The sequence below is a fragment of the Lytechinus pictus genome, chromosome 1 (assembly GCF_037042905.1).
Source record: "Lytechinus pictus isolate F3 Inbred chromosome 1, Lp3.0, whole genome shotgun sequence".
NCBI lineage: Eukaryota > Metazoa > Echinodermata > Echinoidea > Temnopleuroida > Toxopneustidae > Lytechinus > Lytechinus pictus.
This window is the reverse complement of record NC_087245.1, coordinates 36,109,409-36,134,131: the sequence shown is the minus strand read 5'-3', so window position 1 is coordinate 36,134,131 and position 24,723 is coordinate 36,109,409. Positions and strand designations below refer to the sequence as shown.

General features: G+C 38.1%; 2 protein-coding genes across 2 annotated transcripts; one reads left to right on the top strand and one right to left on the bottom strand.

Moving 5' to 3' along the window:
• Nucleotides 1–438: 438 nt before the first annotated feature.
• On the bottom strand, nt 439–7,014 carry LOC129281778 (alpha-amylase A-like). The gene is made up of 5 exons (XM_054917732.2): nt 6,927–7,014; nt 5,628–5,770; nt 3,978–4,189; nt 3,504–3,674; nt 439–2,089 (listed from the first exon to the last, which is right to left on the bottom strand). Exons 2-5 carry the CDS (start codon nt 5,762–5,764, stop codon nt 573–575), a joined length of 2,037 nt encoding a protein of 678 aa, XP_054773707.2. The 5' UTR covers nt 5,765–5,770; nt 6,927–7,014; the 3' UTR covers nt 439–572.
• A 790-nt stretch (nt 7,015–7,804) lies between these two features.
• On the top strand, nt 7,805–24,041 carry LOC129266459 (uncharacterized). Its single transcript, XM_064104458.1, has 9 exons — nt 7,805–7,820; nt 9,596–9,709; nt 10,918–11,139; nt 14,719–14,802; nt 17,693–17,971; nt 18,270–18,476; nt 19,571–19,612; nt 21,413–21,506; nt 21,790–24,041. Exons 1-9 carry the CDS (start codon nt 7,805–7,807, stop codon nt 22,178–22,180), a joined length of 1,449 nt encoding a protein of 482 aa, XP_063960528.1. The 3' UTR covers nt 22,181–24,041.
• The last annotated feature ends 682 nt before the right edge of the window (nt 24,042–24,723 follow it).

Genomic DNA, 24,723 nt, shown 5'->3' with positions numbered 1-24,723 from the left:
CCATGTAGTATTTGATCATCGAAAAAGTACGCCAAGTGAGTTCGAGTGTACGGCTATTTTCACATCATCATCATCATCATCTTAATCATCATCATTATCGTTATCATCATCGCCATCATTATCACCGTCACCATTATCGTCGTCAACATTATCGTCATCTTCATCATCATCATCATCATCATCATTATCATCATCATCATCATTTTTATCATCATCATCATCATCATCATTATCATCATCATCATCATCATCATCATCATCATCCTCATCATCATCTTCGTCATCATTATCAACATTATAATCATTGTCGTAATCATCTAGGAGTAGGAAGACAGGTAGAGAGAGAGAGAGATAGAGACAGACAGAAAGAAATGAACAAAGAGATATATAAAGAGTACTATATGACTACGTAACAAAATATAACGACATTGAAAAGTCTTAATTTGAAACAAACAAAAAATAATTTATTACAGTGCATTCCACTTGTAGTGGTGAATCATACATGGAGCAAATATGAAGCTCCGCATTTTAGTTTAGTTTCTCAATTTGTTCATATAGTTTGTAATATCTTCTTAAAAGTTGTTGATTTCACAACTATTGCTTTCGAAGTCAAACTTGTTGACATATCCACAACGAGCAAAGTGATTGTTTGAGCTGTATGGTCTTGTTCCTCCCGCAGACCCACTGCAAACTTTCTGGGAAATATCGCTTTCCCATCCCTGTCCCCCTTTAACGAAACCTTTCAACTCAAACCATCCATTCTCCGTCTTACTACAGTCCATATCGACATCAAGCATCCAGTAGTGGTCACCCCATTGGTTAAGGTCAAAGTAGCCATATCCTTCGGTATCCACGTTGGCGCCATGACCCATATTATTGGTGGTCCACACCAATGGTGAGCCGTTGGCTTGGAAAGTCTGGTCGCTCTCACTACCATACCAATCAAGATAGTCATCACCTTGTCTTTGGTAATTGAGAGTCATATCAGATCCTCCGGTTCGATGTGTGATAGGGATTGCGCAGTTACTGGTATCGGCATCGCTGGTGCAACCGGAACGTTTTTCGTGACTGATTCCACCCTGTACGAACATATCCTGACCAGTGGAGGTAGTCTTGCGGATGAAGATGACTGTCCGGGAGGTACCTGGGGGAGAGGTAGGGTTGTTCCCAGGAGGAGATGAGGTTGGGTTACTTGGGTAACCACCACCTCCGTTACCACCCGACATAGCACCTACATGAATAGCTATCATCGAGTCTTCTCCTGATGGTACAGTGATGTAGGCTTTTCCACCGCTCACCGTAACTGCCGTTCCCGTGCACCCACTTCCGGTTGGATCACCACTGATGACATCACAGTAGTTCCCATCAGGGAGTCCGGTGGTGAATTCCCGCGATATCTGACTTTCGCATGTCATTGCGAAGAAAGCCTTGTTGCCTCTGGAAAATGAAATCTGGTTGTTACCATTCGACCACCAGTTTTGAACAGGTTCCCATCCAGCCTGCTTGCTGAAACCAACCATGTTGCGGATCTGACGCCAGCGGTGTTCGCACATCCATCCACCGTCACAAGTACCCTGACCGTTGATGGTAGGGCCACTTCCTGGTGGGCCTTGCTCAGTATCACTGAAGCTGTAACTGCTCATAATCCTCTTTGTTCCGTAGTTCCAGGCCAGCATGAACGCTACAGCTCGTTTGTAACTCACAGATTCCTTGAAGGTCACAACATCCCCACCACCCCCATGGCTACGCTGGTTATCATGATTGTCTACAAACACCAAAGCCGAGTCTGAGCTCAACATGCCCCAGTCTTGTCCAAAGTTACTGTAGTAGGTAAGAGGGTTTTGACACCGGCCAAGGTTGGAGATGTGGGCACAATGTTTGAATTCTGTGACGTCACCAATATTGGTGTATTGGCTAGCTGTAATTGGCTCGCCCCCTTGATCGATTACCTCTAGGTAGACGTATGGATTCCCATTGACACGGCCAAATATATTCTCAAGGTCCCCAGGCCACATGTGCTTCGCTGCATCTACCCTAAATCCAGCGACCCCGGCACCAACCAAGTCGTTCAGAAAAGCAGCAAGTTTTCCTGTACAAAATGACAAACCAGAGAATGTTTATTGGCATTTTTATAAAACCAAACCTTCCGTAAAATATCAAATTTCCCCGGTATAATCTCAATGCCATGAGTATTGCTACTTTTCAAAAGTCTCAAGTGCTATTTGTCATGTTCATTTTGCCTAAATCATGAAAATAATACCATTGAAATAGAGCCCGTATCATTTCATTTGTAAAAAAATACGTACACGCTCGTTTGCGATGGGGGGGGGGGGGGGTAGGTGCACCTACATTGATCAGCTTCAAGGGGAGGGGTCACACCAGCTAGCCACTTTTTTTTCACTTGTGTCAATTTTGAAACCAGTTTGGTTTACTATTGGAGGGCTGGCGCTCTGTATATTTTATTGTACTTTGAGCTGAATTGAGCTTAACCACTTAATACTCGACGTGTATTTGAATAATCTGTTTCAGTCGGAAATAGTTAACATTTCACTTTTGTGAAGACTGTCATTTGCACTGCTTCGAATCTGATTAGTTTGTACCCCGGGGGGGGGGGGGCACTCAGTATATAATGCATAGTGGGTATGTGCCGCGGAGGGTACCCCCATTTTTACACTCAAATTTCCGTTCCAAGGCATAGCATTTTTGTCTTTTTGAGAAAAAGAACAAAGAAAGCCGCTCCAAGGCATAGCATTTCCTTCTTATCGAGAAAAAAGAAGAAAGAAATCCGTTCCAAAGCTTCGCATATTTTTCGTTACGCCGTTCCGGTCGCATTGATTTGCTACAAGGAGCTGCAATTTGGTGAAAAGCGGCCGTAGAGCGCTTTTCGACCATCGCCTAAGCGAAAGCGCACCCGGCGGAGGCCGCGCTAGCTGCGTCATGCACGATTGCCCGTTCCATAGGGATGCATACGCACTCACAGAGATACGGAGATCCGTTCCGAGGACCCCCGTTTTCACAAACATTTGTAGTTCCGAAGCCCGTTCCGAGGACCCTCCTTTTTACAATAAGCCCGCTCCAAGGCCCCCGTTTTTTGCCTCGCCCGCGGCACACCCCTACCACTTTTTTGGTCGAGTGCCCCCCCCCCCCGGGGTTTGTACTTCTCGAAACGTTGCGTGGGCTGCCCAATTCAGCTGAAATCATGACTATATTACACTGTAAAAAATGAAGTGCTAATTTAGCACTTACAGTGCTTGCATAGTGACTGCACTACGAGGGCTGATTTTCTAGTTCAAAACAAGGTGGGTGGGGGGGGGGGGGGTAGTCTAGCAAGGGATGCCGCCTGAGGAAAAAAATGACGGGAAAGTGCTTTTTTTCTGTGACAATAATACTGTACGACCATGATGGATATACCTTTTTAATCGGACATTCATACCAATTTTTCTGTTGCCTATCGCTTATTACTGAATCTGATATTTAAATGTATATATTACGGCCATTCTTACCTCTTACGTATTCCTTGCCAGTCCATAGATCGTTGAGTCCCACAAGGTTACAGTTTCTCACCTGGTCTGCATCGCCGTAGTTGTTGATCTCACCATTCTGAGTGTTACATTTGCCATTAGGGACATTGAAATCAGTCGAACCGAATGGTACGTCAGGAAAATCATAATTCCCTGCAATTAAAAATATGAATTGTTATTATTCTGAAGTCCCTTTCTGTTGACAGTGGCATCAACATGTATATTAGGAAAGGTTAATCTTCTAAAGGATAAAAATGTGTACAGTTTCAATTATGTAGATAACGATACCATGATTTTCCGAGTATGTGCCCTACGTGGCTAGATCTTTTCACCGATCGTTTTTAACATCGAACTTGATAGCCAAGTCCCGCCAAAATATTTTCTAAAGTTGGGGCTAGACTAATTAAGAAAACAAGATAACCGTTTCAAATCCATCGAGCCCATAGATTGACTTACAGGCTGCCATGTGGTTAATGACGACATCGGCGTAGATATTGACACCCACGGCGTTACATCGATTAACCATAGACCGGAACTCGGAGTCGGAACCGCTCCGGCTGTTGAGGTAATAGGACACCGGTTGGTATCGTGTCCACCACTGACTACCATCGATATGATGATTAGCGGGTGAGATCTGCACCCCTCCGAATCCATAAGGCCCCAAGAATCTATCGAACAACCAAAAATAGTCAAAATTTTAAATGTTTATTTGTTTCGGCATATTCACCAGCCCTAGCTCCCATGATTGTGTTCAATCTTGAATTTTCTTTTCAAAAATTTTTTTGATAAATATTTTTTAAATAAAAATGTCAATTATTTTTTCTGGTTTGTATACGAGTGTCTGTGTGTGTTGAAACGCAAGATCCAAACATTCAATAAGTGGCAAAATCCCATCTGAATAATGGAGATGTTCGATGAACATGCGCAACAGGTCGTTTTCCCGCTGTAGTTTTCGATTATGTCGTCTTTGAATTTATAAGTCGAAGGTTAATCTTTTAACACCTCTAATCAAAGAAGTATGGGGTAAACCAAATCAAGATAAATCATCAAAACTGTTTGTGTATCCGTTTTAACACGAGTAGCTGTCGGTGGTTTTCATAACGAATATTGAAATATCGCAGGGGCAGCGATCAGAGGGGGGGGGGGGGCAGTAGGCACAGTGCCCCCCGCTTTTTGAAGCACTGAAAAGGTGCCCTTTTCACGCAATAAAAATGCCCCCTCACGAACGTGTACTGTGCTCCTCTCATTGGAAGAGGACCCGTTTAAGGTGTTAGCAAGTGCCATATCTCGTATCAGTGCCAAATTTTACCAAAAAATTCCCCCTCCCCTCCTCACGAACGTGTTCTGTGCCACTTTTACCTGTGAAGGACCCATTTCATGTCGATCTGAGCAAGTGCTCCCTTGCTTTCTTGTAACTGCCCTTTTTCGAATCAGTGCCCCATTTTACCTAAGAAAAGTGCCCCCACGAACGTTTATTGTGCCCCTTTCACATGAGAAGGACCTGTTTTATGTGTTAACGAGTGCGCCTTTGCCTTCTGTCCTTTCATATCAGATAAGTTGTTCTGAAAAATATTTTTTTTTCGTGCCCGATGATCGCCCGATATTTAGTGCCGTTCTGCTTCCATCTGCAGGTGCATAATGAACGAAAAAAATTGTAAAAATAATCCTACGTGCTTTAAGTTTCATGAGTCATGTGAGTGGGGGTAGATAATTCATTTTTCTTCTTTGTTTTAAGATTATAGCCGTACGCAGGGGGGGGGGGCGCCCATGGAAATATGCCTGTCATGGAAAACAAGGTCATTACGTAAACCATTGAATTAATACCAACACCGTTATAGTTATTTGATATCAATGTTATTGAGAACACATCAAAACAGTAAAGGGTACAGCAAGGTACATTGTGGGACTTTCACGTAGTTAAAAATGGCTTAGTAGCTCCTTCGAGAGCCAAATATCAAACTTTAACAAAGTGAATATTGATCTTCCTATTTTACTTCGGTGTCATCATAGCTTAACGTGCTATCATCATAATTACATAATGGTCCCTTTTAAAAGGTTAACAGAGATCTAAATACAACCATCTTAAAGGTTTTTTTTAAACCGGACCTTTCGCATTCTTCGGCGATGTCATTCCACGGCCACTCGAAGAGGTGAACGATTACATTTCTGCCATCCTGGAAGTTAGGGTCGAATTGAGCTGAAGCCCCCACGACAAGAGCGAGGAAGAGGGGCAAGACCGTCATTATTTTCTACAGAAAAGGAAAGTATATGGCACAGGATTCAAAGTTGGAACAAAATATCTGTATTTTACAAAGTAAAAAAATTACTGAAAAAACAGGAGTTAAAACTATATACACTACCAGTGTTTACAAACCATAGACGGATCAGGGGGGCACAGAGATACCATCCTTACGACCAGGGGCAGATCCAGGATTTTCCAAAAGGGGGCACATTTTCCCGTGGAAAAATTTGACACGCAAAAAAAAAAGGTTTTTAAAAATGCTAAAAATGTACTGTTTTCAGGTCAAAATATAAAAAAATAAGTTCGTGCTTTGCATTCGAATAATTTTGCTTAATGAAAACGTATCCAGCTCATTAATTCCTGTAGCTGTCCTATCTGTTTTATGACAGTATATCACAAAATGACAAAGGGTCAACTCTTTGCGCTGGTATCACGCATCTTGCTTATGACTACAAAAAGTGCGTAGTTTATCTCAGTTTGTACTCTGCGCTCGCTTTTTTACTTAAAGACCTTTTAACATATCTAATTTTGTTTGTAAAAATAAAGATAAATATTGCTTCGTTTCCGTCTTATAAGGACTATCTCCCTACCCCGAAGTCTCCTAGCTTTTAGCTTTTTGAGAAGCCAGCCTGGAAAAGGTGTGGATTCTCCACCCCCCCCCCCTGCCCAACCTCCCCCTATTAATGGACCATGCTAAATCTACCCCTGCTGCAAACCAAGCTTTTCCCATCAATGTAAAATTCAAGGTGTCAGATTAACACTCATGGGTGTTATCTTAACGCATTATGCTTGTTCTTTGGTCTCTATTAGGTGTTATGTTCAAAGATCGCGGTGTATTTTTAACACTTCAGGGTGTGGTCCTCTCAGTGGTGTTCATCTCAACACCACAGTTTCCCTTTTTTCCTTTTGGTTTTTCTTTTACATTGACAACGAAAGCTAAATAATAATGATGATAATAATAATGATGATAGTATTAATAATAATAATAATAATGATAATAATGATAATGATAATAATAATGATAATAATAATAATAATAATAATAATAAAAACTTAACAATAAATTGACCAAATATAATCAGAGAAACAAGGCCTTACGGCACCCACGATCAAAGTATGTGCCTAATTTTCTTAAGTATGCTTTGAAACGGTTATTTTCTCACCTGTGGTATATGGGGACACGATGATGCAGATCTTCGGAGGACGCACGCCTGTAGGAATATCTGAAATTGTGCAGATACCTCCTTATATATCCATAATCTGTTTGTATGTTTAGCTGTTCCTTATAAAGACTAATTCGGAATTAATCCTGGATTAAAGTATTATAAAACAAGATATCAGTCACCACCGTTTCAGGTAGTCCTACGTCACATGTTATTATAAAAATAGTCGTTTTGAAATGTGTATTAAATCAATAAAGGCGTTTTAAATGTAAGGAAATTTGCCCACTTTGAGGTAAATACGAATTATTTATATTCTTGTATTATTAAACACTCTTGTTTTCGCGATAAGAATGATTAAGATTAGATCTAAACAATGCCACCAAACCAGTGACGAAATGACGGCAGAGTAAAGGCTTAGGGTGTGAATTTCATGATATACCCCTCAATGATGATACCCCCCTTCCCCCAATAAATTAATAAATAAAAAAGAATAAATAAATGCAAAATAAATAAATGAAAAAATGAGTGAATGAATGAATGAATAGATGAATTATAAATTGAATGCAATTGAATTAATGAAAAATAAAAACAAAGGATTAGAATCATTCAATAATAGGATTATTGTTCGTAAATTATTTTCAAGACTATGTGTTCAATGCTTGCTGATAAACACAATATTGAGTGAGTCCCTTTCATAGCCACGCCCAATTAATTGTGAACCTATGAGGTCAAGAACCACATTGACATAACGTATTGGACAGCGTCATGTAAATATTTAAGAGCTTTCTATAAAACGTAAAATGCTAAAAAAAAATGATAAAATATGATGTAATTGTCCTACTACAAATGAATAATTCACTCCGTGTTAACTACACTAAATGTGGGGACAACAAGGTGGGTTTTCCTGAGACAAGATGTCCCAGAATTTAAGTCCTATCTCCGGATTATTTGGGATTATTTTTTTCAATAATTTAACGAAATTATGTATTAGGGATCGGATATTTTGATCAAGCCACTACGCTGTAAAAAATATTGGGTAACATTTTAACCAACACGAGGGTAATTATATGTCCAACCAGTTTTGGGGCAGTATTTTACCCAATGCGGCAAGCGTATTGTCCAGTAAGGTTAAAAAATAAGCAGCGATTACTCTAGAATTGGCAAAATTTCATCACACTGGATATAAAAATGGTTGAACACAAAATCACCCTCATGGAGCAGTTTTACCCAATAATTTTTAGAGTGTATATAAATATGCTCAATCGATCTTCCTTTAAATCAAAGGCTTAATGTGCATGCCCGTGAAAAAAAAATCAATATTTTGGTCGAATTTATGATATATGGTGCGTATCATGAATTGAATTGATTAATAGAAAGTGACCATGACCATGATAAATAAAACTTCTACATACCCCCCCCCCCCGATTGAATCGAACCTTCATATACCACCCGTAGGATAAAACACGAAAAGAAAACAACTTTTTTTAGTGTGAGAAGTATGGCAGATGTGCTTGATGTCAAAATAATGGTGCCAATGATAATTATCGTCTTATCTCAGACTTAAAGAATCCGTCTTACGAACCAGTTTCGGGGATTAAAATTATTATAATACCCCAGCCTTGAAACAATTTGAATAAAATGCCTAAAATTCAACAAGCACAAAATTTGAAGTTTTTTTTATCAAAATCAGATAAAAAATTTTGTTTTAAAGATTTGTTTTTTTTGTGTGTAACAGTTATACATATGCATACAGACATGAATATATAACAGCAAGCTGATGCATGGGCTGAAATCACAGGGGGGACAGGAGGACGCGTCCTCCCTACCCAAAATAGTTTGGGGACACAATATCAAATGTCCCCCTACTATTTTTGGTCTTTTATGATGGAGAAAAATACATCATTCACAATCGAAATGGTACATGTATTTTTTCCTAATGACATTACACTTTTGGTGTAAACCTTTTTTTTCTTTTTTTGTTTTGCTTGTCAATTTTTATGTTAGTTAAATTGACCTTACAATTTAGGTAATAAACTTTTTTTGTTGTTGCTTGGCAAAGTTTCCAACCCCTGGTCCCTTTAACTCCGGGGACAGATTTTCGCTCATGAGCTGATGATATGACTTCTACGTCAAAATATATTATTAGCCGGCATCCTCTGAGCCGATTAACTGCCAATGAACCATTTTTATTTTAGAAGTCATCCAGTTCAATGTTCACACACTCCAGGGGGAGGGGCGTTTCATCAACATTTTTGTCCGTTAAGTTGTCGGATCTGACAACTATCCGTGATTTTGATTGGCTGAGAAGCACTGTTACTATGGTAACTGTTGGATAAAACGTCCGACAAGTCCTTTTAGGAAACGCTCCCAGGACTGTATAATAGACGAGGGTGTATGTAGTGTCATTTTGAAATCCTCCTCAACGACGTGTGATCTCGACCCTGGGCCATTCCAACTCATTTCTAAAGAATTTCTTAGATGAATTTGTCACAATCATAACAACCATTATTAATGATTCGCAAAGGGGATCGATTCAACCTCCTCACCCCCATTCCTTTAGCGATTTCAAAGCTTTCTGTTTACTTCAATAAAATCTATGGATCCATTTTTGTATTTTCAAATTATGTTTAATGTGAAAACAATTTTGTTTTCTCTCTCTCTCTTAATAGCTCAGACTTGCAGAGGAAGATGCGACCTCTACGTCAACTTCGCACCATGTCAGTGTGATAATCAGTGCATCGTCAATGAGAATTGCTGTTCTGATTTTTGGTCAACATGCCTCGGTGAGTTCAAACCCCTGCTGGTTTCTCAGGCCTAATTCATTTCCCATAGACTCGTGTGTTAGAGTGGCACTTTTAAAAAAATCATGAAAAGTAAGGAGGAAATTCGAGGGTTGAATGTTTACTACCAGTGGACAGGATATATGTCTGACATTCCACATCTGACCAGAAAAGGGTACCTCGACCGGCTTATTTTAAAAATAAATCAGCATTTATGAAGACCACACCTGACAGGATCAAATTCATCATTTGAGAGAGTAAAATGACCCTAATTCTCCCGCCAGTAAAAAATAGTTCCAAAGGAGTGATATATCTTTCCAACTTTGAAAAAGGAAGTTCAGTAGGTACCCTCCCTAGAATCAGTGTTAGATTGTCAATCATATTCATTCATTTTTGTCAATCAGCAATATCAAATTAAATAATCGAGAATGGGTTGGCTCGAATGAATATCTTTGGCCTGCCAGTTGTAGTTAGGCCCGATTGGCGTACAGATTGGGTAAGGGGGGGGGGGGGCTTGGGGTTCTCTTGCCCCCCCAAAAAAAAAATCACTACCAAGAAAAAAAGAGAAAAGGAAAGAGAGAAGGATGAACTATGATACTAGTATTACTTCCTGAATATTATGTCAAAATCTATCACAAAATTTGATTTTTGTTATAGAAATGTTGAAAGTTTTGCTCGCTTGATCGCAACTCTTTTATAAAGTTTACCGATATGCCCTTCGAAGGTTTTGGCTCATTACGCCACTGGGTCTGTACAGGGGCGACGATAAGGAGGGGGGGGGGGGGGTCAATGCAGTATATTTTCCAAATTGAATTAAAGGGGTAATATTGTATTGAACGACTAATCACTTATTTCTTATGATCATCTTTCTTCTTTCTTAATTCATGTCACAGATGCGCCATGGACTTACTAGCAGATGAATAGGCATTTGTAGATTCCTTCTAAAAATTGTAGTAGGAAGTTTTTAAAATGTGAATTGTAGGTTAACCAGGGTATAATCTAACATGTATTGTATTGTATTTCAATAATTGCTTTTAATCGATGCCCTCATCTCCCCCCTCTCACTTTCTATCCTCCCCTCTCCCCCTCTCTGTCACGCCCTCGCTACCTACCCTTTCTTTATCTCTCTCTACATGCCTTTCTGTTTTTGAACCCCCTCTCAATTCCTCCCCCACTCTTTGGTAGTTTTATTATTATTCTTTTTTTTACAGAAATTAGACTAGTGAACGGAAATTCGCCGAATGAAGGCCGAGTGGAACTTGTGTTGGGATCGACAAGCATCGGGTCGATCTGCGACGAGGGATGGTCGATCATGGATGCGACCGTTGCCTGCAATCAATTGGGTTACCCCGGTGCATCGCTCAGAACTATGGGAGAGGTTTTTGGAACAGGGAATCTTCCTTTAATAGCCTCTAAGTTTCTGTGTAATGGAGGTAAATCACGCCAAATCATTGTCATTTCACTTAGCTAGGCGCGATAGCTCACTGAGTCGGTAAGAGCGGGGGTTTCGGATTCCAGTGACCCGGATTCCCACCCGGTGCGCTATATGCTCTTTGGTAAGGCATTAATCCTCATTACCAGGTCCCTCGGAGAGAAAGCCGTCGGTTCTCTGGTTGCTTACTTACAAGAATTCATGCTTTCAAAGCAATCAGATAAAAAAAAACAAGTCACCACCATTTTTAACCAGCAAATTTTTCTTTTCAATTCAAGTCCTACTGTTTTTTTTTCAATACAATTGTTTTTCCCCTAATCTTTGTATATACTTCACTAAATTGCTTGATATTTTAAGCATGCAAATGTATGTTTTGAAATTCATATGATTGTGATGTATGATTTGTAACAGGGAAAATATGAATATGGTTTAGAAAGCATGAATTCAAAGTAAATCAAATCGGATTGTACAAAACATTCATAATAATACTGCCGCCTATAATTATTTATGGATACCGTCTGTCTCCGGAAAGCTTAAATCAGCCAGCGCCAATTGCCAAAGCCTGTGAACTACACCCCTTTGACAAAATAAAGCTGGTGAAATATTATTCAAAGTTGAGTGTTTTTATGTTTATAAATTGTACACAAGTCATATTGATTCCTTATTCTTGGTAAGGTTTCATGGAAAACACTGATCCATCTTTGAAATATGGCTGGTTAAACATTTTGCTTATACAGGTAAATTTAAAAGTTTAAAAGCATGAAAAGTGTCATTGTATACTTGATGAAATCGCGAAATATTTTGCCTCGCCATGTCGACATGGCGAAATATCTTTCGTCATAACAAGATACGTAGTACCTCGTAGTATACAATAATGTATCTCGCAATAACGACATAAAGCTTTTTAGTAATAGTCGACTTGGCAAGATACCGTATCTCACTCGATATCTCGCCATCTCGTCAAGTAAATGGCAAATTAAAGTTTTTACATTTACTTAAGATAGTTTTAGAATTAAGACAAAATAACAAAAACATGGATTGCTAGCGATCGTTGTGTGCAATGAAGTTCAGCCTGATGTCAAAGTTGATTTACAAAAAAATCAGACAATCTTAATGAAAGTATTGGTGGGGTTCGACGAAAATCCATAACAGAATTACCGTTTTGTTCATTTTTATTTTTTTGACGCATTACGTGCACCCCCGGGCCATGATGTGATTTCATTGCTATCTTCTTTGCAAATTATAAATAAAGTTATCGGTACTATATACAGACCTACTATTCTATGCATGTATCAATGATAATAATATTTTCATTCATCATTACCCATTAAAAGGGGGATTAGGGGAATTTACTTTACATTTCCATTTAGTATGGGGCAGCTGCTCGTATATATGCGACGTCACAAAACCCAGAGTTTAAACGACATAACTCTGATTTTGGTTGAATTTTATTTTAACCAAGTTGATATCAAGGTGTTCCAGACAAAATAGGCTGTCAAACCCCGTAAACGTAACTTCATTATTTTCAGTAATCACCGAGTCTTTTAGATTAGAATTGAATGGTATTGAGATTCCTGAAGTTGAAACAAGATTTATTGGTGTAATCATTGATTCAAAATTAACTTGGAAATTTCACATACAAAATATAAAGAAGAAAATATCAAAGAATATTGGTATTATATCTATTAAATTACCTTTTTTGTGCCTGTCCATTTCATTGAGTTGTTTGATACAAATCAGAATTTACATTAATACAATAATACACTCCTCTTCGTTAATACATTCGCCAAGACACAGAACGTGTTCTTCTTAACATAATATTCGTTTTATACAAAATATCTAATGACATCAGAAATGCACCATCTTTAAAAGGGCTTTAAGACAAAACTTATGGTCCCGAGGTCAAGTTATTTGGTTAATTTTATTATTGGATGATTGGTTTTATGATTAATTAACTCTTCCATTTGATATAATGTGTATGAAGTTGCCATGTTTTTTGTTTTGTTTTTCGTTTTTGTTTTTTCTCTGTTATGTACTGCATTTTTTTCTTTCCAGTCCCTTTTTAATTTTATTTCTTTATTGTCATTATGTCACGGTATATTCTTGTTACAAACTTTGCTTACTGAGTTGCTACCTCCATTGTATCATAACTTTTTAGGGATGCATTAATGCTTATACCTTTAGAAATCAATGTTGAATCGAAAATTGGAAATTAAGAATGCAAAATCCATTTTCAATGAATACAATTGGATGTATGGTTATATTAAAATCAACCTGTAAAGAATTATTAAAGAAATAAATTCTATAGCCATTACTACAATTATCATTTATCGTCTTTATATCTTACTACAGTGCGTATCAAAAAAGTTTACATTTAGAAAAAATCCTGTAAAATTATACATATGTAATATCCTGAAGATTTTTCCACATTTACACATTGGTACAGATCCATTTAAGTAAATGACGATGTAACTGTCGAAAAATATTTCCGCTTGAGTGAGCACCACTAACTTTTGAAAAGTTAGTGAAAAATGATTTGCGCAGAACTTTGAAATAGTTATGCGAATAAAAGTAGACCTTAATCATGAAGAACACGTGGAATTTAGCTAGTAAAATTGATTTGAAGATATATTTACCCTTTTTAAACTTGTTTCCATGCCCAAAAACACTTCGAAGAGTGCATTGCGCACCACCCCACTCCCCCACACACCGAGGCCATCGTGACGATATTTGCTTTACACTGAGCTTTGATTTACATGGCTTAGGCTTGATTTTCATTTTGTTAATCATTGTCAAGCTTGGAAAAAGTGTGGAGAAACAAGTATCAAATGAAAAATGAAATGTAAACCCACTTTAAATGATAAAAACTTAGTGAAAAAGTGCTGAAGATTTCTGATATAAACTTTTGTTCAGATTCAGTAATGTCCTCAGATCCAGCTGGCACAAAAAGGGTAGTAAAGGTTGTGCTTACTAAGTGTTGAAATTTCAATTTGGGTGGCAAAAGTGTTACAAATTGCTTGAATGAATCCGTTTTATTTCAGTTGACTAAAAATGCAAGGGAAATGTAAGAGAAATATTTCGCAGAGTAAGTTTGATTTCGCCCTTTCCCTTTAACACAGCGTGAAAACGATCATTTCTGCGCAAACAGATTTCTGCGAGCTTTACAGAAATGGACAGTGCTCACTCAAGTGTAACATTCTGTCAAAACTTTTACTTTCATTGGATAGATGAGACCCAAACCCAAGATTGTATGTGCAAATATTATCCACACGTTCTATATTTTTTAATTCCCACACCTTTTTCAAAGTGTAAACTTTTTTTGATACGCACTGTATAACCAACTCTTTAACGATCTGAGATATACGTAAACTCGAAAGGTGTTTTAAATAGTCTAGAATTCCGTTACGTCAAATTTTAGAACAAATTTCACCTTGACCAATTTCTTTATGTCATAATCCATTTGGCATAGGCTCAACTATCGTGTTTCCGCGTTTGTCACGGTCAGATAGTATCGATGAAATTTCCTCTCATATTTGTCATACTAACGTTTTTAAATTTTATATTTCTTATCATATTTCAGATGAGGCCAAAATAACAGATTGTTCTTTTGTCGAAACTCGGGGTTTTTGTCCATCAGGCGGAGGAGCTGGAATCATTTGCCAAAGTGAGTTCCTCTGTCGACTACATGTATATACATAAATCCACACTGATTTCAATACTTTTTTTTCTCTCATTGGCAACATTTTACTTAACCCTGTCCCACCTACAGCATGCATTTGTACAGTCCTGTTTAAGCTTAGTCTACTTTATTTTAATCACGACGTTTATGCAAGTTGATGTTGAAAAAAAAAGAAAATATGAAAAAAAATCTTTTGTTATTCCTTCATGCCCGGGAAAAGTTTGGAAAAACAAGCATGAAATATAAACCCCTTTTATGACAAACTTGATATAGAAAAATGCTGGAGTTATCTGACTGAAATTTGTTTTTGTTTACACCGATTTGTTTCATCTTGTGTCCTCATATCTAGCTGGCACATACAACCTAAATATTATGTTTACCTACTGTCACTTAGGTAGCAAAGTTGTAATAAACAAATTCCAATAAATCATTTTAATTTCATTATAAAAATATGAAAAATGTACAGCATGATCAGCTCTTTTTTCGCCTTTGTTCTTTTACGCAGCGTAAAAATCAGCATTTTTGCGCAAACCGATTTCTGCGAATTTTACCGAAATGGACAGCGCTCACTCAGGCGTAAACGTCTGTCAAAAAGTATACTTTCATCTGATAGATGAGACCAAAAACAGTGATCCGGTATTGTATATTTTTAAATTTCCTGTTCCCCCCCCCCCTTCAAACTAGCTGTACACTTTTTATTGATACGCACCGTAGAAAGAAAATAAAACAGGAATAACGCATATCATTTCTTAAAATTCGGATGTAAAATTAGAAATTTATAGCCATTGGAATTTTTTTCTTAATTCACGAAACAGTAATAAACTCATCAGCACAGTAAACAAAAAATAGCACATTGTTTAAGCCCGCCACTCTAACAACAAGTTGTATAAACTTGTATAAGAGTGGAATCTCATCCCTTATTTGAAACCCAAATCGCTCACACATGGCAGATTACAAACAATAAATATTGAGGCTTATCGGAAATCATTTGGGCAGAAACTCACGTATTAATCTGAACCACTCTCATTTCAGGGATCAGTGAGAGAAACTTTAAAGAATACAAAAGAAATGCTGATGAGCCAATCGTCGAATAAGCACGGTGGTCGGTATCACGAACTTACCTTGTCCAATTTTCGGCGCAACCTGATATTCATATTACAATTTCAAACTCGTCTTGCTCATTAGTTCGTGAAGTGTTGGTCACATTATGAGGTATCAAAATGTAGAGGAATAGTGTTTGTTTTGGTGTTGATGATGACCATACTTTATTGTCTATACAAAGACAACAACCAAAAAGTTAGTGTTTATTGAGAATTCGATTGATCCATGAAGTAACCTAGTAAAGAACTGTTGGGTTGGATATAAATAATTTGCCTTTGAAGAAAAATATGTGGGAATCCCGGTCTCCCTTTTTTTTTGGGACGCACTGTATAGCTTCCTTCATTCAGTATTCCTCCGATTTTGAAGAAACTGTGAGTGTTATGCTTGTTTTCATTTTGTCCATATACTGAAACCAGCTTCTTGTTGGGAGTGGACTTGACCAAGTGGACCAAGATCTATGATGTCACAGATGAACAACTCTCCCCTTTTGGACGCTGAAAATATACCCCAAAACATCTCTTTTTGCTCATTCTAATCATATGACAAACGATTCATCAATGATATAATGTTGTGAAACCTCTGTACTTGTCCTCTCATAAAGAGAACACCTCACCTTGTGATAGACTCTATAAAAGTGAGAATATAAGTGAAATAAGTACTAAAGTAATGAGGGAGTTGTACGTGTGTGACATCACAGATCTTGGTCGCATTGCCAATTGGAAGGATCTACATGGCATTAGTGATCTCAATATTCAAATGCTCATAACTTTCTTATTATTCATTTAATCTTCCTCAAACTTTCAACAATTTGTTTCTTTGATTTTTCTCTTTGATATGGATTCAGCTGGTTTCAAGGGTTTCATTCTCCTTTAATATGCATTGTTCTCGATCTATTCTTTCCATTATCTCGATATGTTCTACATTGTGTACGGTTTTACGAATCTAATATTTGACATCAAGACGATGCTATCTTTGGTCTGGCATTTATGTGACGCGAAGTAGTGTTGTCATGTGGAAGTGGAGTAATCACTGACATAATACGAGAAACTCTGACTAAGACACTATTGTCTTGGGTGTCCCCAGACGCAATTGATACTGTGCGACAATAAGAGCCGGCTGATATGTCGGGCAACACGGGACATAGGATGTCGCATGTCTCCTAATATGAGGAACATCACTCAACATCAGTTGTGACTGGAGAAAACTTTGGCAGAGTGACAGACACGCATGAAGGATGAAAGAATGAATAGAAATACGCAGGGAAGGCGTGATTTTGAAAGGGTGAAGGGCCAAGATAGCCAAGAGATGAATTCATTTTTTCCCAAATTGAACAACAGGGATTCTATAGAGTTATAGATAGATGCATTAAATAAAAAAAAACGTACAGGGGCTAATTTCGATCGAAAAAAATAACGGCCATTTGATCTCTCTATGTATAATTAATCAAGCAAGCAAGCAAGCAATCAATAATCAACCAACCAACCAACCAACTAACCAGTCAGTCAGTCAGTCAACCAACCAACCAACCAATCGATCAACCAACCAATATTGATCAACCAACCGATCTTATAGCCTTAAAGCTCGCGTGTAATACCGTTTCCTTTTTGTCATGTGGCATTCGCGTTTCAAAGTCTGGGGGTGATTGTTCTAATTCTTGGGCAAGTAATAAAAACTAGTCCGCATGAAATTGACAAAAATGAACGGATCCTTATTATGATGATGATGATAAAATAGAAAAACATTAAAGAAATCACTCCATTTCATTTTTCTGCAGAGCCCGGTTACCAGGGCTGCTTCGGCCGGTCTTCGAATTCCCTTCTTCTCCGGGACAACCATCTATTCGATAACCGAATGACCGGCGACCTCTGTATACAGCACTGCAGTCGGGGCAAGTACGAACTGGCAGCCGTACGAGGACGCGACTGTACGTGTGGACTGGGTATACCCATCGACAGTGACTACTACCACGACTTCAGATGTCGTATGCCGTGTCCCGGCGACTCAAGGCAGGTCTGTGGCGGTTACACCGAGGGAAGATTGATGGTCTATAAGAGTAAGTGACGTCACTTTACTTTTATTCGAAGAGGAGGAGGGGGATGCAAAATCTTTAAATTTTTAAACTTCAGTCTAAAAGCCGCGCAGAATCAGGGCCTCATTCATTGTTCTTATCACCATTGTCATCCTCATCATTGCTGTTATTATACAACTATTATTATCATACTTATGTTATTATCATTATTATTAATGTCATTAAAATGTTTTTTAATTCAATTTGTATGCATAAAAGTCGTAACAGACACCATGCGGCTATGAAATTCATTTTCCCACTTTTATTTTTATGTTTTCTTCAGCTAATACCGGATTTTGTCGGCATCCTGGAGATCCGGCTAACGGCCAACGACTGGATAGTTACTTCCGGTTCGGAGCAAGGGTCACATTTCGCTGCAACCCCGGTTATAAACTCGGCGGTAATACGACAATCCAATGCATACCACGTGGCCATACCCAACGACCAATAAAAAACCTCGCCTGGGACGGCATCGCACCTGTTTGCATAGGTGAACAATGCACGCTTTGTATCTAACAAGCAGTGATTTATTTTAAAATCTACATAGGGGTCCTAAGTAGATATAGAGTTGGAGACATACATAAACACACACATATGCAGTGTAAAAATCATTTTGATTTAATCAAATCTGCATCGTGCATTTGAAAATCCGTTTATATTTGTTCAGTTTCTTTCTTTAAATGGCCCACACCTATAAATGTTAAACTGTAAAATGTATACATTTTATTTTCCAACGGGGCCGGGGGAGGGGGGGGGGGCGCAGCCTTCATGACATTTGCTCCGGCGATTATTGTTCCGACGGAAAATCTGCAGAACTTTAAATCTAATCTCCAAAACTAAATAAAACACTTATCTTGACATCCTTCTGAACCAACACCTCTTTTACAGTCCTAACTCTAACCCTATATGCCCTCTGAGATATTAAGACCATAGCAAATTTCGTGTCACCGGTAGGATTGTGAAGTCATGAAAAACATGTACTAATGAGTATAGGTGAAGCGGCCGAAGTTTTGAATAGAAAAAAAAACCAGTCATAATTTAAAGATTTATGGCTCTTGATTGGGAAAGTACAGAATTTGAGTCTGATCAGTCGAATTATTTGAAGAGAAATTATAAACACCACTTTAATTTCACGTGGATTTCTTTTAAAACATCATTCATTCACATGACACACACAGTGATCAAGAAAATCAGCGCTATGTAAACAGCAATAGACGCATCCATGTATTAAACTCGATATAATTTGTAAAATTGAAGCCTATTCCTGTTATAACTTGATCTCCCATCGATGTATAAAATCTCTTCCTTTTTATTCCACATCTTAATCCCACACTAAGCTAAATCTTATTATTTGTTAATTTTTATTTTGTTTTCTTCCTGATGTTTTCATTTTTAGTATTTACTATCCTCACTTTTGCTGTGTTGTATTTAATCATTACTATTTCACAGTCCTATATATACTCCATCGTGTGAAACAGCCTGCGTGCTGATTAATTTATCATCCTGTCGAAATATGTTTAATTGATTAAATGTATATTTGCTCCCTGATATCAATAACTAAACTCTCTATATTCTCCCCTCAAGGAAATGGGACATCGATTCAGATGCCTGGGCCTTCAAAAGGAAGTAAGTAGAAATTTATATTAGAAAAATACAGAGAAGTGAAGTAATGACTGTACTCAGATTTTATTTTTGTGGCTTTTGTTTTTATTCGCGGTCAAAAACCGATAATGAATGCAACCTCAGCAATCGATTGTATTTAATCAATAAAAAGAAAAAAATACGATGTTAAAGAAGCTTCATTTAAAACTGTGACTGACGAGATTCTAAGCTTTGATTTTGGTTGTTTGTTGTTTTATGCGCTCGTCAATTTTGTTCAAAACCGATGAATGTACTTCCGGTCCTGTCGTACCGACTCAGAATGGTGATTGGATCACAAGGTTCATAAGGTAGTATTTATTGTCCAAATAAATAAATGAATAAATAAATGGAAATTTGCATTTTTACATGGTATTGAAACATACAAAACATAACATAGAACATGATCATGATGTATTATAATATGTCAGTGTTTGACTTTTTGTAAATGTGCACATTTACAAAAAGTCAAACACTGACATATTATAATACATACGAATATACCCGTGCATAGGATTTCGAACGTTTTGTGTCAAGGTGATTAAATTGACATTAGAATTAAGATTGAAATTGGAATTGAAGTTGGAACTGTTACTAATATTTGAAATTTGGAAATTGGGACAGTCTTTACTGATGTGAGTGATCGAATCGAGCCCGATTGAGTGGATTGACGTCCGACTTAGTTGCCAAATAGCCAAAAGCTATTCTTATCGAGATCTAGCGTGCTTGAACATCAGTTCGGCAGTGGAGCCAGCAAACAAAACGATTACTTGAACAACTCGGTAACAACTTTTGCAGCATATAAGATCGTTTCATACAGAGTTTATAATAGCAAATTTTTATACAGCGCTTTTCCCAGAATGGCTCAAAGCGCTTTATTACCCCGGTCATAGGAATCATTTCAATCCCGCACGAAAAGTGCACGATTCCACTCCCTGGGGAGCATTCCTTGCATTCATCGCAGCCTCATTATGGCGCTGGCAAATTCAAACATACAATATCTTTCGCATCCTACCGGGTACCCATTAATAGCACCTGGGTCGAGAGTGGCAAAGTGTGGATTAACACCTTACTAAAGGACGCTATAGACCGCGGTGGGATTCGAACACACCACCCTCTGTTTACAGGGCGAGAGTCAGAACCACTACACCATGGCTCTTCCACTAATTCAGTGGAAGAAGTTCATGATTTAGAACTGTGATAACTTTGGCATTATGGCAACTACCATGGAAGCAGGGAAGTATACGTGTTTCAGGAAAGGACTAGTCGGACGTTTCATCACGTTTTATCCGACAAGTCCCGTTTTATCCGACAGTTACCATAGTAACAATGCCTCACAGATAATCAGAATCAAGGAAAGTTGTCAGATCTGACAACTTGTCGGACAAACATGTTGATGAGACGCTCCCCTGGACTCGGCAAGACAATCACAATCAAGCTTTCCATGGTGGCGGGCATGGAGGCTCCATGGTTGAAAGTCTCTACGAAAATAATCTCCCTATACTGTATGTTAAAATAGCTTCTCCGCTTTAGAATAATAGAATTTTCGTTTCTAGTGTTGTGACATTTTTAATAGACTGAGAATCGATTTAGATCTGGGGCCCGTTTCATAAAGGACTTGCAACTGTTGTAACTTTGCCAGTATGGCACCTACCATGGCAACCTTGATTCTGATTGGCCGCTGAGCCCTGTTGCCATGGTAGTTGCCATAATGGCAAAGTCCTTTATGAAATAAGAATAAGAGATAGAATATATCATTTCTGTTTTCTGGTTGTTGTTTTTTTTCAGAAGGAAGCGTCAGGAACATAATCATCGGCCTTGTGGTATCATTTCTCATCATTCTCATCTTACTCATCCTTTTCACCATCTGGAGGATGAGAAGGTAATCCAAAGTCAAAACTCAAATCCATCTCGAAGTAATAAAAAAAATGAAGAAATGAAATACCAAGCATAACGCTCAAATTTCGAATCTGATCGGGAAGGTGTTTCAAATTAATCAGTCTGACTTAATGACGCACCGTAGTGGTGACCAAAATGATATATCACTATATGCAGCTGACTTGAACATAATCCAGTCGTGCAGTAAATTTGTGCACTGATATCCTTGCAATAATATTTTGTCCATATTTTGAAACGCCTTATTACTGTTTGCGCTTTTCGTCTAGAAAGATGAACCAAAAGGCACCACCACCACCGCCTCCACCAGTACCGATGTCGGCTTCAAAGGACTCGCCTTTCGGCTCTGACCACGCGGTACAAGCCAAACCGGGTGTGCGACCGGTGTATGCTAGCATGGCGCCTCGATCAGAACGGGAGAGCTGCACAAACAACGCTGTTCATGCTGCTGGCGGCGGCAAAGTCAAAACAGATGGACGAAATGAGAACTTCAACAAGTGCATGCCGAACGGTTACTCAAACTCCGGTTACGGATATTGTTCAGCAAATAAAGATGACCACGTCATGTCGCCAGTGATAAATCCACGTCCTGCCGGCGTTCCGGGAAAGGTTTTTTACTCCACTAAAATTAAGAAGAAAATTGATTATCAGACTGACTGAATAGACAACGAGTTAATCACTAGAGTTTTACACCGAACTAAAAAGCGTGCGTATAGGGGATAAAAATACTTTGAATTGGATGATCAGAAAAACTTTAAGATGAGAAAGAGATTATATTAAATCTTTATGCGGACGGACCTGAAGATGAAATTTAAAGAAGAAACATTAGCCTACAGTCCAGGAAATGTGTTAAGGGACTCCTCTATTAAACTTATTCACCTATAATAGTTTAAGAGCCAAAGGCCCAGAGATTTGCCTGATGCATATCCAGCGTCTACCACGCTAGTCATAAGAACCATTAATCATAATGAAAATTGTTCATCGGGGCTTATTAACTGAATTTTATTGTTGCATTGTCGTTTTTATTGTTGATGAGTATATTGGTAATTTCATTTCTTATACCGATATGTAAATTGAATTCACAATGGCCTATATAATCATACATGTATAGTGTAAAGTATATAATGATAGGGCATACCCGAAGCATCCCTACTTATCTCAACAGGAAGGGATTGAGAGACCTTTCAGTACCCGTGGATTATTATAGGATTAGCTATTCGTCTTATGAGATAGGGATAACTATTCATAATTCACCATGAAGATCATAAATCATTTGTAATTGATCCAAAATCATGAAAAATTGACTCTTTTTCCAGAAAGCTACTCCGTATAAAGTTTGAGGGTCACTAATCATAAAAAAAAATCAAAATACGAAACGGGGCTGCTAGTCAATATGGAAGGAGGTCTGTATTGTCGCTTGTCTAAAGTGAAAAAATAGTAGCGCTCACTATTTCTGTTTCTAAGCGCTTTACATTCTACTCACTAGCGTACCTACGGGGGGGGGGGCAGACTGCCCCCCCTGACGAGTCTTGAAGACCTTTTTTTTTTTTTTTTTTTTTTTTTTGCTTGTCAAATTATTTTCTGGTACGAAATCCTTTATTTGTGGTTGAAGACCTTTTTTTTTGCTTGTCAATTTTTTTTGCGGACGAATTTGCCCCCCCTGTGGAAAATCCTAGGTACGCCACTGATTCTACTTAATATCATCAGTCCGGTAATCGGATCAGGATCCGATGTACGCAATGTATGCACTTTCTCCACTCCCTGTGGGGTATTCCAATAAGAGGTATGAGACTTAATTGCTAGGAATACTAAGATTGTATCTCATGAGTGTTGTTTTAATAGGAGTATATAGCTATAAACTCTTATTTTGATTATGAATAGCATCCAATTTGACGGTTATTAACCCTGGACCCTTATGAATATTCCCCGATTTTCTATATTATGAATGAAGACCCCGATTAGAGATGCTTTTGACTAGCCATCTTCTTCGATTATTAAATAGCGATTTTTGCCCCCCCCCCCTACACACACACTCACATGAAAGGCGACATTATGAATAGCGGGTAGACCTCTAGATTCGTGCATTGCTGAATATTGAAGCTATATTTTACATCCTAATAATGTTTTCACTCTCTATATTCTTCTCTCTCCTTCTCTCTCTGTCTTTCTCCTCTCTTCCAAAACATACAACTACTTCCACCCCTCTCTCTGACCCCCTCTCTCTTCCTTTCCATTTTCCCTCCCACCCTTTCTCTCTCTCCACTCCGACTGTATTGGCGCACGGACTTTCAAAACTCATTTTAACGAGGTGCTAGATTACCCATGATGAGTTGCATCATTAATTATATCAGAAAAACAAAGTGGTGTCATTATTGTTATAGTAAAGCGATCAATTTTTGATCAATATCAATGTACCTTTTTGTAAATAAAATCGCAATAATAGATTGATGTGGATTATATAAAATTTACTTTTCACAGAATGATAATACTTTTTTTTCAGAATAAATAAATGTACAGCTAGAAAGAGCTCTATTTGTCTGTTTCTTCATTCGGGTTTATAGCGTGTCATGTTTATGAATAAAACTAAAGAAATGGTTAAATAATGGTGATGAAAGTGAAAGGGAAAAGGATGAAGCACGAAGAGATGATTGACAGTAAACGAGATAAAGGGGTGTGGTAGAAAGCGAGAGAGAAAGATGGAGGGGGAGAGACAGGTGAGAGGGGGAGTGAGGGGTGGATGGTTTGCAAGCAATTAATACGAAAAAACACAAACTAGGCATAAAAAATGACATCATATAATTCCGGGTGTATGCGTAAATAACGTGTACAATTTGCTTTTTTTTCTTCAAATATTGATCAAATATTTTATTTGTCGCTTGTCATAATGCCCCCGGCAAATCCTGAATCCGCCCTGAAAACAGTAAATTGGTATCAGTTTTAGATTTTCGATTAGATTATAATTCATGGGGTATTTTATAATCATCTGATTATAAACACGCTACTTGCCGGAATGGAGTTATGACATACATGTATAATGCAAGGTATTTCAAACATTTCTTGTTAATGTTATGTTACATCATAATCGATGTGATTGGGCATGTTGCGTAGATTGGAATTTTACCAAGTCGAATGCCTATAAGCCTGGACAGGCCATACCTTTGAAATAATTATCCTTGAATACAATTCAGAGACAATAATTTGTT